This window comes from Pristiophorus japonicus, chromosome 3 (genome assembly GCF_044704955.1).
Source record: "Pristiophorus japonicus isolate sPriJap1 chromosome 3, sPriJap1.hap1, whole genome shotgun sequence".
In the NCBI taxonomy this organism is placed as follows: Eukaryota; Metazoa; Chordata; class Chondrichthyes; family Pristiophoridae; genus Pristiophorus; species Pristiophorus japonicus.
In genome coordinates, this window is record NC_091979.1 from 42,186,103 (window position 1) to 42,201,006 (window position 14,904).

General features: G+C 46.3%; 1 protein-coding gene across 3 annotated transcripts in view; it reads left to right on the forward strand.

Annotated features, from left to right (window-relative positions):
- cacnb4a (calcium channel, voltage-dependent, beta 4a subunit) overlaps window positions 1-14,904 on the forward strand; it is a 287,970-nt gene that overhangs the window by 202,158 nt on the left and 70,908 nt on the right. For all 3 annotated transcript variants that reach the window (XM_070875297.1, XM_070875299.1, XM_070875298.1), the window contains exon 7: window positions 4,615-4,695. In XM_070875297.1, the coding sequence (XP_070731398.1) occupies window positions 4,615-4,695 (81 nt within the window). The remainder of the gene's footprint in view (window positions 1-4,614; window positions 4,696-14,904) is intronic.

Below are 14,904 nucleotides of genomic sequence, written 5' to 3' on the forward strand. Positions count from 1 at the left end.
CCCACTTGGTTGGCTTGGCAGTGCCTTCCCTGCGCAGTCCTCGGGTTAAAATAGCAGTCAGATGACATCATCGGAGCCCAATCTGCATATTTAAAGAAGGATATCACTGGTTTCAGGTGTCCTTCCCACCTGTTCAGAAGAGCAGGTTAAAATCAGAACCTGCGGGAAGACAGTGTGACCTCGGTGGGTAAGGCCCAGGAGCAAATGTAACTGCCCGCCTACTTGGCCTCCGGTTAAAATCACTGCTATAATCTTAAAACAGCAATGTTGGTTTTGTGTTACATTCTGTAGCTTTACAGAAGTGTTATTTTATGACCCATCAATGCACTGTTAAAAGATCCAAAGAAAAAAGCATCATCAGCTTGGGACAGATTAAGATGAAGATAATAGTGCGACTGAGTAGTCTGACGCCAAATCTACCTGGACTAGCGCATAAGTGACTGCATTATGTGAGATTTTGGTGCAGCTAAGGTTATTCATTTAACTAACTAATGGGTTCTGTAAAAATTAGATACCAGATAAAACTGGCACAAAGTCAAGTGACAGAACCAGCAGTGACAAAATAAACATTCAGATGAACGTAGAGTTGCCCATGGGTTCGTCCAAATAGAGTATTGTGATCTGCAGTCGTGTATCTTATTTATGACAATGTTGCTTCCATATTAATAGTTGCCCACAAAAGAAATATCTGTGAATTCTGTTATATGTGGCAAGTGTGTTTGCGGCAGCAAGTGTCAGTTGGCAGAATGTCCACTGGCTTGAGGCTGAATTTGTCGGCAGAATCGCTGCTTTCATGTTTATACTGAATGTCTTCAAATGTTTCTCACTCGGCTGCATTATCAAGAAAAGAGCGTATTGCAATTTGCGGGCTTTTTAATGGAAGCAGCTCTTTGAACCATTTGACAGCAGTGAAGGGAATTGACGCAGTAGTTAGGGAACAACTCTTCCCTCCAGCGGGGGATTCCAGAACATGGGAACATAATCTTAAGATTCAAAATCGAGGCAGTTAAAAGCAAACCAAAAAGAAAAGAAAACGTCACACACAAAGGCTTGTGAAGATGTGGAATGAACTGCCCAGAAGGCCATAGCTGCAGAATCAATTGAGGGGCGAGGGATACGTGGGAAGTAAGAGATAAAGAGAAAGGGCAAGGAATTGGATTAAAAGGATCAAGAGGCTGCTTTGGAATGGAGGACTTACTCCTGTTCTGATATTTCTAGTTCCCATAAGAGGACTCTGTCTCCCTTGATCTGGAAGCTGTAATCTGCTCGTTTACAGCGGCATATCCAGGTGGCTAATTACCCAAGCTGTGTTTTGACAATTGAGTTTTTTTTCCCCAAAAAAATTAAAAGCTGGAAAATTGCAGGAGGGGTGTCCGTAATTTCCCAATGTACTTCGAATGAGCAAGGCTCCATGTTGGAAGCACACATTTGGAAAATCAGCCCTCTAGTCTCACTACTGCACTCACTTCAGAAATGGCAGGCATTGCACTTGAGATTACAATAACTAATACAGTATGTTTACAGATTAAATGCATGCATGAGTCACAAAGGTTTGGTAAATATATAACAGTGAAATTCTCAGAATGCCAGCACGTTCCTGTGTTTACCCAATCAATTCCTTTGGGATCCGGTTTCAGTCAAAGTTAACAATGTTTATATTAATTTGTCAATAAGTATGTTCAATGCAAATGACTGAATAAATAGTCACACATTATCCAGAAAAAACACATTTCTGTCTGTGTACCTCCCATTCCTGTCATATCTTTCCAGACAAATTATTTAATCAGCTCAGTGTTTGCAGGGCTATGGGGAAAGGGCAGGATAGTGGGCCAAGCTGAGAGTCGGCACGGGCTCGACGGGCCTTCTCCCGTGCTGTAATCATTCTCCGATTCTAAGTGTAACACGAGATTAATAATTGTCGCCATCAACCCTTTCGGCATTCGGAGACTCGAGCTATTGGCTTCGGATGCAACAATCGACATTTAAATCAAAAATCTTACAAAGTACAAGACACAAAACAATCAAACAAAAATGACATTTCAATTTAACCTCTTGGGTTTTCTTTTCTATTTATTGCAGTTGATTGTCAACAAAAGCATTTTGGCTTAGCAATTGGATTGTGCCAGAATCCTGCAGTCATCCCAGTGCAGCTGCGTGTGCCTAATGAGGCTGTCGGCAGGATCAGGTCAAATTGGTTCGTCGGGCTCATTAGGATATTAGTGAGCTGCGGGCACCAGTCACGGCCCCAGTGGCAGCTCGCCAGTTGTGGAGGGGTAGCAAATTCGACTGGCTCAGACATTGGAGGCCAACAATATAAGATTGTCACCAAGAAATCCAATAGGGAATTCAGAAGAAAATTCTTTACCTAAAGAGTAATGAGAATGTGGAACTTGCTACCACAGAATAGATGCATTTAAGGGGAAAGGAAGAGAGGGGTATGCTGATAGGGTTAGATGAGGAAAGATGGGAGGAGGCTCAAGTGGAGCATAAACATTGCCATGGACTGGTTGGGCCAAATGGCCTGTTTCTGTGCCGTATATCCGTTGTAAGCCTATGTAACTTGCCGAGAACCTCAGGTAAGGGCGGGGTGGGGGGGGGGGGGGGGGCGGGGGCGGCAAGTGGTTTTAATGTGGAGCCCATGACTTCACATTAAGGCAAGTAACAAAAACTTGACCTTACCTTTTGATTGGCAGTCTCTAGTGGTCCCTTTAAGGACCGCTGGTTTGGCTGCCGTGTGCTCAGAACAAATGACCACAGCATGCACGGCGCATATTGTGGCCAGTCACTGACCAATTTCACAAAAGGGACCTGAACGAACGTTCGGCCACCAATTTGTGTAAGCAATGAACCTAACAACAGTTTCAGGCAGACGTACTGGATGGCCGCAGTGTAAGTGGTTTTGCCCTTGGTGGTTTCGAATCAGCCCCCCTTACAACAGTTCTAAACACCGGGATTACAGTGGTGAACAGAAGGACACAGTTACAGCCAGATCTTTCGGTCTCAACCGTCACAATGCTTTTATTCAAGTTACAGCACCTGCACCCAGTAAAACACACACTGGTAGTATAAAACAAACACAGTATAATACACAACCCTGGCCTGTCTGAACAGGCCCCTAACGCGAAGTACCCATGTCTAAAACACCCCTGCTTAGATTCAAAATTGCACCTCTGAAATCTGTCCAACAGAGTTGTGCGTATGCTTACAATCCATGCTAAAACCTCCCCACTAAAACCCCTAAGGCTTGGTTGGGACGCACGACACCCTTTCACACTATGCAGTGGTCTTAAAGATGTGTGGGCTGGGATAAATGCTCACCAATTACCCTTCTGGCTTACTCGCTGCTTCTCCCGATGAGGCGTATCTTCTGGTTCTGGACCAATCTGTGGTATTCAAGTCCAGTCTCAAGGTCAGCTTCCCAGTCAAAGTGGCGAGGCTCTCTTTGCTCGGAGATGGTGTTTCTTCTCTCCATCCCAGACAGAGTGCTCAGTGCTTGTGCTTTGAACGAAGCAAGCAGGCATAGCAGAGGGGTGAGAGAGAGGGCGAAGGCAGCCGAAACCTGCCACTCTTACACCTGCAAAATGCTTCTTCTCACGCCAAAAGCTCAACTGTCCTTTCACCTGAAGCTGTGCAACTGAAAGAGCAAAAATCAATGTCTTCGGCCTTTTCCTTTGTTACTGGGCTGTTTCCTCGATAAGGCCCCAACCAGTCTGGGTAGTCGAAAAGGCTTCCTTTGTTTCATGAGCACCGACCAATCTACTTGATCTCTCACTGATTGCATGACATCTTCCTGCCATTTTAGCCATTGATTCCATTCCACCTGATGTGTATTCCTGTGGGACATGTTTGGACCTGTCCCACTTCAGGCTGTCTGTCCTTGTGCAGCAACAACCAGATGTGTCCAAGCAATGTCCAAAGCTTTAATTCCAAAAGTATATGCATTTGATGTTGATGTTTTCGCCAATTTCTTGCAAATTTTTACAGTAGGGCACCCCAACCAATATCGCAAGGTGCACACTTCCAGCGCAGAATAAGCGCATGCGTACCACGTGCCATATTGAGTCATAGTCAGGTGAAAAACGGGTGCTGGGCAATTAGAATTGCAGTCGTTTGTTTCACAATTGAACCTGATGATACAACTCAAGGCTGCATCTAACCGTGTGAAGGAGTGCCAACACATACAGAGCAACTATTTTCGAATGGCGCCCTCCGGTAATCTAAAGGGGATTTCCAAAATAATCACCTTTTTAAAGTAATCTTCCACGTGTCATCTCCTGAAGGAATACCCCAGTAATGACCGAAAGGGCTTCCCTGTGGATCGCTATAACCATTCAATCTACATGGTATTCAGGTTTACCCAGTCAATATATTCGATTAGGAAACTCTGCTGGATATCAGGCAATTGGTCTGTCACAATCCACCTACTTCAGAAAGTGAGTATTCTTAACAAGACCCATTCTAATGTTGTGGGGAACATAAAGAGGTAAAATAGTGTTGCACTGTAAGAGCTGCCTCCCATAGTAACATTGCTATTTCAATAAGATATGAGCTTGTTTAAACTATTAGGATTTAATGAGTATTCTCATGCATCATTACTGTTTCTAATTAATGCAGACTGAGCACATTCCTCCTTATGATGTGGTGCCGTCCATGAGGCCCGTTGTGTTGGTGGGACCATCATTGAAAGGTTATGAGGTAAGGAATACTGCTGGGTTACATTTGTCTGCAGTCTGCAGTAAAACAAATTTATTTGTTTTGTCATTAAAACACTCCTGTGAAGCGCCTTGGGATGTTTTACTAATTTAAAGGTGCAGTATAAATACTGTTGTTGTTGTTGTCTTGCTGAAAATACATTTTTTGCAGTTGATAACTTTAGCAACAAAGGCCTAGAAATTCAGGTCATTTGCGCCTCCTGTTAACGCCTTCGGGGGGCGCAAACGACTTTTTGCCCAGGTGCCCCGCTCTGCTGACGACATCACCGCCGCGCGCAGCGCCCCAAATCCTAAATTGGGTATCGCTCCCTGAAGCTGTGCCAGGCGATAATAGTTTCAGGAGATGTGAACTGGGCAGCCAACCACTCGCGGGGTGATCGTTAAAGGGGAGGTGCATTGCTTTAAAAAAAAAATTGTCTGATGTTTTGGTGTGCCGCGTGGGGGCTTTGAATGAGGGGTCCGTGCCACGATCGGTCAGCCCGGCACGTAACTTGAGTGCTGGGCTGTTGGCATGGCACCCCCAGGTAGGCCCATTTTTATAATGCAGAGTTTGCAACTTGGGCCCTTTCCTGTAATTAAGGGAAGAGGCCCTCCTATGCGTTAGGCCTATGCACTAGACCCAGTGCATAGTGCTGCGCCCCGCTCCCGACGCGTCCGCTCCACTTCCTTTCGGGGCAGTAACCCCAATACCTCTCGAGAGGCAAGCCTTCTGCGGCTGGCATCTCATGAGTGTTACCGCTCCCAAACGAGGCACAATTGAATTTTCCCCCCCAAAGCTCTTTAGGTTTTCACATACCCGTCAGCCACTACAAATTGTTGTTTGACCTTGTGGCATTTCTGTTGTGTCTGGTAGGGGTGGGACTGAAACTGGCAATCAATTTAAATTGGGTGTTAAGTCCTGACTCTAATGTACTGACTTACACGAGACACATGCTGAAGTCAAAAAAAGAGTGGGAGAGCGATAGTGATAGGGGATTCGATTGTAAGGTGGAATAGATAGGCGTTTCTGCGGCCGCAACCGAGACTCCAGGATGGTATGTTGCCTCCCTGGTGCAAGGATCAAGGATGTCTCGGAGCGGGTGCAGGACATTCTGAAAAGGGAGGGTGAACAGCCAGTTGTCGTGGTGCACATTGGTACGAACGATATAGGTAAAAAAAGGGATGAGGTCCTACGAGATGAATTTAAGGAGCTAGGAGCTAAATTAAAACGTAGGACCTCAAAAGTAGTAATCTCGGGATTGCTACCAGTGCCACGTGCTAGTGAGAGTAGGAATCGCAGGATAGCACAGATGAATACGTGGCTTGAGCAGTGGTGCAGCAGGGAGGGATTCAAATTCCTGGGGCATTGGAACAGGTTCTGGGGGAGGTGGGACCAGTACAAACCGGACGGTCTGCACCTGGGCAGGACCGGAACCATGTCCGAGGGGGGAGTGTTTGCTAGTGCTGTTGGGGAGGAGTTAAACTAATATGGCAGGGGGATGGGAACCAATGCAGGGAGACAGAGGGAAACAAAAAGGAGACAAAAGCAAAAGACAGAAAGAAGATGAGTAAAAGTGGAGGGCAGAGAAACCCAAGGCAAAAAACAAAAAGGGCCACTGAATATAAAGGGGCTGCAGGAGTGGTCAAAACTAAAAATCATGGTTTAAAAACTAGTATTAAAACACTCTACCTAAACGCACGCAGCATTCGAAATAAAGTAAATGAGTTGACGGCACAAATCATTACAAATGGATATGACTTGGTGGCCATTACAGAAACGTGGTTGCAGGGTGGCCAAGACTGGGAATTAAACATACAGGGGTATCTGACGATTCGGAAAGATAGACAAGAAGGGAAAGGAGGTGGGGTAGCTCTGTTAATAAAGGATGATATCAGGGCAGTTGTGAGAGACGATATTGGCTCTAATGAACAAAATGTTGAATCATTGTGGGTGGAGATTAGAGATAGTAAGGGGAAAAAGTCACTGGTGGACGTAGTTTATAGGCCCCCAAATAATAACTTCACGGTGGGGCGGGCAATAATCAAGGGAATAATGGAGGCATGTGAAAAAGGAACGGCAGTAATCATGGGGGATTTTAACCTACATATCGATTAGTCAAATCAAATTGCAGGGGGTAGCCTGGAGGAGGAATTCATAGAATGCATACGGGATTGTTTCTTAGAACAGTATGTTACAGAACCTACAAGGAAGCAAGCGATCTTAGATCTGGTCCTGTGTAATGAGACAGGAATAATAAACGATCTCCGAGTAAAAGATCCTCTCGGAATGAGTGATCACAGTATGGTTGAATTTGTAATACAGATTGAGGGTGAGGAAATAGTGTCTCAAACGAGCATACTATGCTTAAACAAAGGCTACAGTGGGATGAGGGCAGAGTTGGCTAAAGTAGACTGGAAACACAGACTAAACGGTGGCACAATTGAGGAACAGTGGAGGACTTTTAAGGAGCTCTTTCATAGTGCTCAACAAAAATATATTCCAGTGAAAAAGAAGGGCGGTAAGAGAAGGGATAACTAGCCGTGGATAACCAAGGAAATAAAGGAGAGTATCAAATTAAAAACCAATGTGTATAAGGTGGCCAAGGTTAGTGGGAAACTAGAAGATTGGGAAAATTTTAAACGACAGCAAAGAATGACTAAGGAAGCAATAAAGAAAGGAAAGATAGATTACGAAAGTAAACTTGCGCAAAACATAAAAACAGATAGTAAAAACTTTTACAGATATATAAAACGGAAAAGAGTGACTAAAGTAAATGTTGGTCCCTTAGAAGATGAGAAGGGGGATTTAAGAATGGGAAATGTGGAAATGGCTGAGACCTTAAACAATTATTTTGCTTCGGTCTTCACAGTGGAAAACACAAAAACCATGTCAAAAATTGCTGGTCGCAGGAATGTGGGAAGGGAGGACCTTGAGACAATCACTATCACTAGGGGGGTAGTGCTGGACAGGCTAATGGGACTCAAGGTCGAAAAGTCCCCTGGTCCTGATGAAATGCATCCCAGGATATTAAAATAGATGGCGGAAGTTATAGCAGATGCATTCGTTATAATCTACCAAAATTCTCTGGACTCTGGGGAGGTACCAGCGGATTGGAAAGCAGCTAATGTAACGCTTCTGTTTAAAAAAAGGGGGCAGACAAAAGGCAGGTAACTATCGGCCGGTTAGTTTAACATCTGTAGTGGGGAAAATGCTTGAAACTATCATTAAGGAAGAAATAGCGGGACATCTAGATAGGAATAGTGCAATCAAGCAGACGCAGCATGGATTCATGAAGGGGAAATCATGTTTAACTAATTTACTGGAATTCTTTGAGGATATAGCGAGCATGGTGGATAGAGGTGTACCGATGGATGTGGTGTATTTAGATTTCCAAAAGGCATTCGATAAGGTGCCACACAAAAGGTTACTGCAGAAGATAAAGGTATGCGGAGTCAGAGGAAATGTATTAGCATGGATAGAGAATTGACTGGCTAACAGAAAGCAGAGAGTCGGGATCAATGGCTCCTTTTCGGGTTGGAAATCGGTGGTTAGTGGTGTGCCACAGGGATCGGTGCTGGGACCACAACTGCTTACAATATACATAGATGACCTGGAAGAGGGGACAGAGTGTAGTGTAACAAAATTTGCAGATGACACAAAGATTAGTGGGAAAGCGGGTTGTGTAGAGGACACAGAGAGGCTGCAAAGAGATTTAGATAGGTTAAGCGAATGGGCTAAGGTTTGGCAGATGGAATACAATGTCGGAAAGTGTGAGGTCATCCACCTTGGGGAAAAAAAACAGTAAAAGGGAATATTATTTGAATGGGTGCAGAGGGACCTGGGGGTCCTTGTGCATGAATCCCAAAAAGTTAGTTTGCAGGAGCAGCAAGTAATCAGGAAGGTGAATGGAATGTTGGCCTTCATTGCGAGAGGGATGGAGTACAAAAGCAGGGAGGTCCTGCTGCAACTGTATAGGGTATTGGTGAGGCCGCACCTGGAGTACTGCATGAAGTTTTGGTCACCTTACTTACCGAAGGATATACTAGCTTTGGAGGGGGTACAGAGACGATTCACTAGGCTGATTCCGGAGATGAGGGGGTTACCTTATGATGATAGATTGAGTAGACTGGGTCTTTACTCGTTGGAGTTCAGAAGGATGAGGGGTGACCTTATAGAAACATTTAAAATAATGAAATGGATCGACAAGATAGAGGCAGAGAGGTTGTTTCCACTGGTCGGGGAGACTAAAACTAGGGGGCACAGCCTCAAAATTCGGGGGAGCCAATTTAAAACCGAGTTGAGAAGGAATTTCTTCTCCCAGAGGGTTGTGAATCTGTGGAATTCTCTGCCCAAGGAAGCAGTTGAGGCTAGCTCATTGAATGTATTCAAGTCACATAGATTTTTAGATTTTTAACCAGTAAGGAAATTCAGGGTTACGGGGAGCGGGCGGGTAAGTGGAGCTGAGTCCACGGCCAGATCAACCATGATCTTGTTGAATGGCGGAGCAGGCTCAAGGAGCTAGATGGCCTCCTCCGGTTCCTAATTCTTATGTTCTTCTGTTCTTATGTGCAAGGTCACTCAGGACCTGCACCTTTAATTCCAGCTCTCCAGTGCTGCACTTGCCTGAGACCTCTCTTTATATACCCCAGTGGGACAGGTATGGAGTGTCTCCTGCAAGTGCACCCCTGGTGGTAAGGTTTGCTTATTGTTACAGGTCATATCCAGTTACAGTCATGTATAGCATGGTAAGATACAGTTATATACAGTAATGTGAGATACATGACATCACCCTCCCCCAAGGTCTTATTGCCTTTATAGATTCAGTCTCTCAGGTGGTCTGCGCTCTCGTGTGGAGCGTCTTAGTTGTGGTTCAGTTGTTTGCCTTGGTGCCTGTTTTTCGTTCGGTGTGATTGCTGGTATCTCGCCTGGGCTGTCTGTTTCGTTCGGTGTGATTGCTGGTATCTCACCTGGGCTGTCTGTTGAGACTGCCCTTTCCTCAGGTTGTTCCACCTGTCTGTCCACCAGGTGTGGTGTGAGTTCCACATTGTAGTCTGCCTCTGGTTCTTCAGTGTTATCAGTGAATCTACTTTTTACTTGGTCTACATGCCTCCGGCAGGTTTGGCCATTGTCCATTTGTACAACCATTAGCCTGTTTCCCTCTGTCTGTTACTGCCCCTGCAAGCCATTTGGGACCCCAGCAATAGTTTAGCACAAACACTTTGTCTCCTATCTCATTCCACCTCCCCCTCGAATTTCGGTCATGGTACTCAATTAGCTTTTGATGCTTAGCCTCAACAATTTCATGCATGTCTGGGAGGAATAACGAGTGCTTGGTCTTTAAGGTTTGTTTCATCAATAGTTGTGCGGGGGGAACCCTAGTCAATGAATGCGGACGAGATCTGTATGCCAGCAGCAGTCGCGACAGGCGGCTCTGCAGCGTGGGACCTTGGATTCTGAGCATGCCTTGTTTAATGATCTGCACTGCTCGCTCCGCCTGACCATTGGAGGCCGGCTTGAAAGGTGCCGTCTTAACGTGATTTATACCGTGGTCAACTGTAAAATCGTGAAATTCTGCGCTGGTGAAGCACGGACCATTATCATTGACCAATATGTCAGGAATGTCGTGCGTTGCAAACATGGTTCTAAGGCTCTCCACAGTGGTGGAGGTGGTGCTCGAGTTTAAAATGGTGCACTCGATCCATTTTGAAAATGCATCAATGACTACGAGGAACATTTTGCCCATGAATGGGCCCGCATAGTCTATATGCACCCGCGACCTTGGTTTGGCGGGCCAGGGCTAGGGGCTTAGGGGGCTCCCTGGGAGCATTACTGAGTTGGGCACAAATTGTGCACCGACGGACTCAGAGCTCCAAGTCCGCATCAATGCCAGGCCACCAGACATGAGATCTGGCTATGGCCTTCATAAGGACGATCCCCGGGTGCTCACAGTGGAGCTCCCGGACAAACGCCTCCCTTCCTCCTAAGGGCATAACTACTCGGCTGCCCCACATCAGGCAGTCTGCCTGTAGTGAGAGTTCATGCATGCGCCTATGGAAGGGTTTGACCTCCTCGGGGCAGGCATCGCAAGCCTCTGCCCAGTCACCGGTTAAAACGTATCTTTTAACTAGAGTTAACGTGGTGTCGCTGGTCATCCAGGCTCTGATTTGGCGAGCCGTCATGGGCGAACCTGTGGATTCAAAGGCATTGATTGCCATGACCATCTCACAGTCCTGTTCGTCGGACCCTTCTGTGGTCGCCAGGGGTAGCCTGCTAAGCGCGTCGGCACAGTTGTCTGCGCCTGATCGTGTAGTGGTAAGCCACCAGCATGAGTGCCCACCGTTGAATGCGCACCGAGGCGTTGGTGTTGATTGCCTTGCACTCGGATAGTAGGGACGTGAGGGGTTTGTGGTCGGTTTCTAACGCAAAATTGGCCCCGAAAAGGTATTGGTGCATCTTTTTGACATCGTACACGTACGCGAGCACCTCCTTCTCCACTATACCGTACCCGCGCTCCGCCCGCGAAAGTGACCTGGAGGCATAAGCCACGGGCTGCAATTTACCCACATCATTGACGTGATGTAAAACGCACCCGACCCCGTATGCTGACGCATCACACGAAAGGACTAACTTTTTACCTGGGTCAAAAAAGGCTAAAACACTCTTGGAACATAGAAGGTTGCGTGCCTTATTGAAGGCGCGTTCTTGGGCGTCCCCCCAAAACCAATCGCACCCCTTTCTGAGTTGCATGTGGAGAGGCTCCAGCAGCATGCTCAAGTTTTGCATAAAGTTGTCAAAGTAATTGAGTAACCTGAGAAAGGCGCGCAGTTCCAAGACATTCCGGGGCCTGGGTGCCAGGCGAATCGCTTCGGTTTTGGATTCGGTTGGGCGGATTCCATCAGCGGCAATCCTTCTGCCCAAAAATTCAACCTCAGGTGCGAGAAACAGACACTTGGATTTCTTAACTCTTAGGCCTACCCGATTCAATCGACTTAGTACTTCAAGATTGCGGATATGAGAGTCGGTGTTCCTGCCCGTGATGAGTATGTCATCTTGAAACACAACCGTCCCCAGGATGGACTTGAGCAGACTCTCCATGTTGCGCTGGAATATAGCAGCTGCCGACCTGATGCCGAATGGGCATCGATTGTACACAAAACGGCCTCAATGTGTGTTGATGGTGGTGAGTAGCTTGGACTCTTCGGTCAGTTCTTGCGTCATATACGCAGATGTGAGGTCAAGTTTCGAGAAAAGTTTTCCTCCAGCCAACGTGGCAAATAGGTCCTCCACTCTGGGCAGCGGATATTGGTCCTGTAGGGAGACTCTGTTTATGGTAGACTTGTAATCCCCACAGATTCGCACGGATTCATCAGGCTTCATGACGGGGACGATGGGGCTTGCCCAGTCGCTGAATTCCACGGGATAAATTATGCCTTCCCGCAGAAGCCGGTCCAGTTCGTTTTCAATCTTTTCCCTCATCACATAAGGCACAGCTCTAGCCTTGTGATGGACCGGTCTGGCATTCTGTGTGATGTAGATTCTAACTTTAGCCCCTTTGAAGGTGCCCACACCTGGCTGAAAGAGATGTTCAAAACGGCTTAGAACTGTTGAGCAGGAGGTCCGTTCCTCTGACGACATGGCATGAACATCATCCCATTTCCAATTAAGTTCTGCTAGCCAGCTTCTCCCCAACAGGGCTGGGAGATCCCCGGGGACAATCCACAGGGAAAGTCGGTGCACCATCCCTCTGTGTGTGACTGAGAGCATGGCGCTTCCAAGGACTGGGACGAATTCTTTAGTATAGGTCCTTCGTTTGGTGTCGATCTTTGAGTTTTGGTCTGTTGTTTTTGTGCGGCCACAGCTGTTCAAATTGTTGAACGCTCATGGGGGATTGACTGGCCCCAGTGTCCAGTTCTATGTTGACGGGTATCCCGTTGAGTAGAACCCTCATCATAATTGGAGGTGTCTTGGTGTAAGAACAGTGGACATTGATCGTGTTAACCCGTGTACCTCGGCGTCCTGTGCACTGTTCCAACCGTCTTCTGGTCCACTTTCCGACCCTTTCAATTTGTATACCAGCCGAGCTGCTGTTTTTCGGCATATGCGAGCCAGATGTCCTGTGTAGTTGCAGTTTCTGCAAACGGCATGCTGAAATCGACACACCCTGGTTGAGTGCCTTCCCCCACATCTCCAACACAGACTGTTTCCATTGTTTCCGAAGGATGAGCTGGGTCTGGCTGATCTCCCTTGAGCTTCTCTCAATCTGTTGTTGATTGCTCGCATTGTGGGTTGATGAGGTGTGATCGGCCATTCATGTGGCCCTTGATTTTGATGGCTTCTGGCGCCACTGTCTGCTGTTGAAGGCCTGCTCTCCTGCCTGTGTGTGGGGGTAGCGGTTTGTTTCACAATGTGAACCCCTTGTTCCGATGCCTCGTTGGTTGTCGTACCCGAAGTATAGATCAGCCTCGTTTCTTCTTCGCCTGCTAAGAACGTCTGTGCGAGCAGTGCTGCTTCCTCTAGAGTCAAGTTCTTAGTCTCTATAATCTTTTGGAATATGCCTGCGTGGCCTATTCCTTCAATAAAAAAGTCTCTCAGTACTTCTCTCCTTAGTTCATTGGGAACTCACATGAACTAGCCAGCCTCCGAAGTTCACCACGAAGTCGGGTATGCTTTGGCCCACACAGCGTCTGTAGTTGTCGAACTTGTGTCTGACCATGTGTAGGCTGCTCGCTGGCTTCAGGTGGTCTCTCACCAGTGTGCTGAGCTCCTCAAACGACTTGCTTGCTGGTTTCTCGGGTGCCAGCAGGTCTTTCATTAAAGCGTGTGTTTTCGAGCCACAGCTGGTCAAGAGATGGGCTCTTCTCTTGTCTGCCTTATCGTCGCCCAGCCAGTCTTTGGTCACAAAGCTTTGCTGGAGCCTTTCTATAAAGTCATCCCAATTGTCTCCAGCATTGTATTTCTCATCTGAGCTGTTGGTAGCCATTCTGTGGATTCTGTGATCCCGTATCTCGTCGCCACTGTTAAGTCCTCTAATGCACTGACTTACACGACACACATGCTGAAGTCAAGGTCACTCAGGACCTGCACCTTTAATTCCAGCTCTCCAGTGCTGCACTTGCCTGAGACCTCTCTTTATATACTCCAGTGGGACAGATATGGAGTGTCTCCTGCAAGTGCACCCCTGGTGGTAAGATATGCTTATTGTTACAGTCATGTATAGCATGGTACGATACAGTTATATACAGTAATGTGAGATACATGACACTGGGCAATTCAGACCTGTTCATGAATCTTTTACTTTCATCTAATTCAGAAATGTTGTATTTGGGTGGCTTTGAAAAACACCCCACAGTGTGTGCTCAACTTCATTGTGATATTTTGTCAATCTATGATGGTCTTACCTATTTGATGTATTGATGAACGAATATTGTCAACTAACACTGCAAAACAGTCCTTAGCCCCAAATTTCCTTGGAGTTTGAGAGTACACTTCTGCTGACCTTATCTGCAAAATATCTGAGACATCAGGCCTTGGGGCAACTAATGAACCCTTATTCCATCAGGTTATGCACTAGAAGTGTACAGGATTCCATCATATACTCCCATATATCCAAATTGGAGAAAACAAATCACTCTGACTATAGTTTGGGCTACACTACTCATTCCAATTTATTATAAGGTGAAGTTATATAAATACAAGAATAAATCAGCAGATGAGATCACAGTACATCAGGTGGCAGATTAAATTTTACTCAGGAAAGTGCAAAGCGATACATTTTGGTCGGAACATAAGAACATAGAAGAACAAAGAGAGGCAATATAAACTAAAGGGTACAATTCTGAAGGAGGTGCATGAACTGAGAGACCTGGGGGTATATGTGCATAAATCGTTGAGGGTGGTGGGGCAGGTTAAGAAAGCGGTTGAAAAAGCATACGGGATCCTGGGCTTTATAAATAGAGGCATCGAGTACAAGAGCAAGGAAGTTATGATGAACCTTTATAAAACGCTGAATCGGCCTCAACTGGAGAATTGTGTCCAAACACCCCACTTTAGGAAGAATGTGAAGGTCTTAGAGAGGGTTCAGAAAAGATTGACAAGAATGGTTCCAGGGATGAGGGAATACAGTTACGTGGATAGACTGGAGAAGATGTGCTTGTTCTCCTCAGAGCAGAGAAGGTTGAATTGAGATTTGATAGAGGTGTTCAAAATCATGAG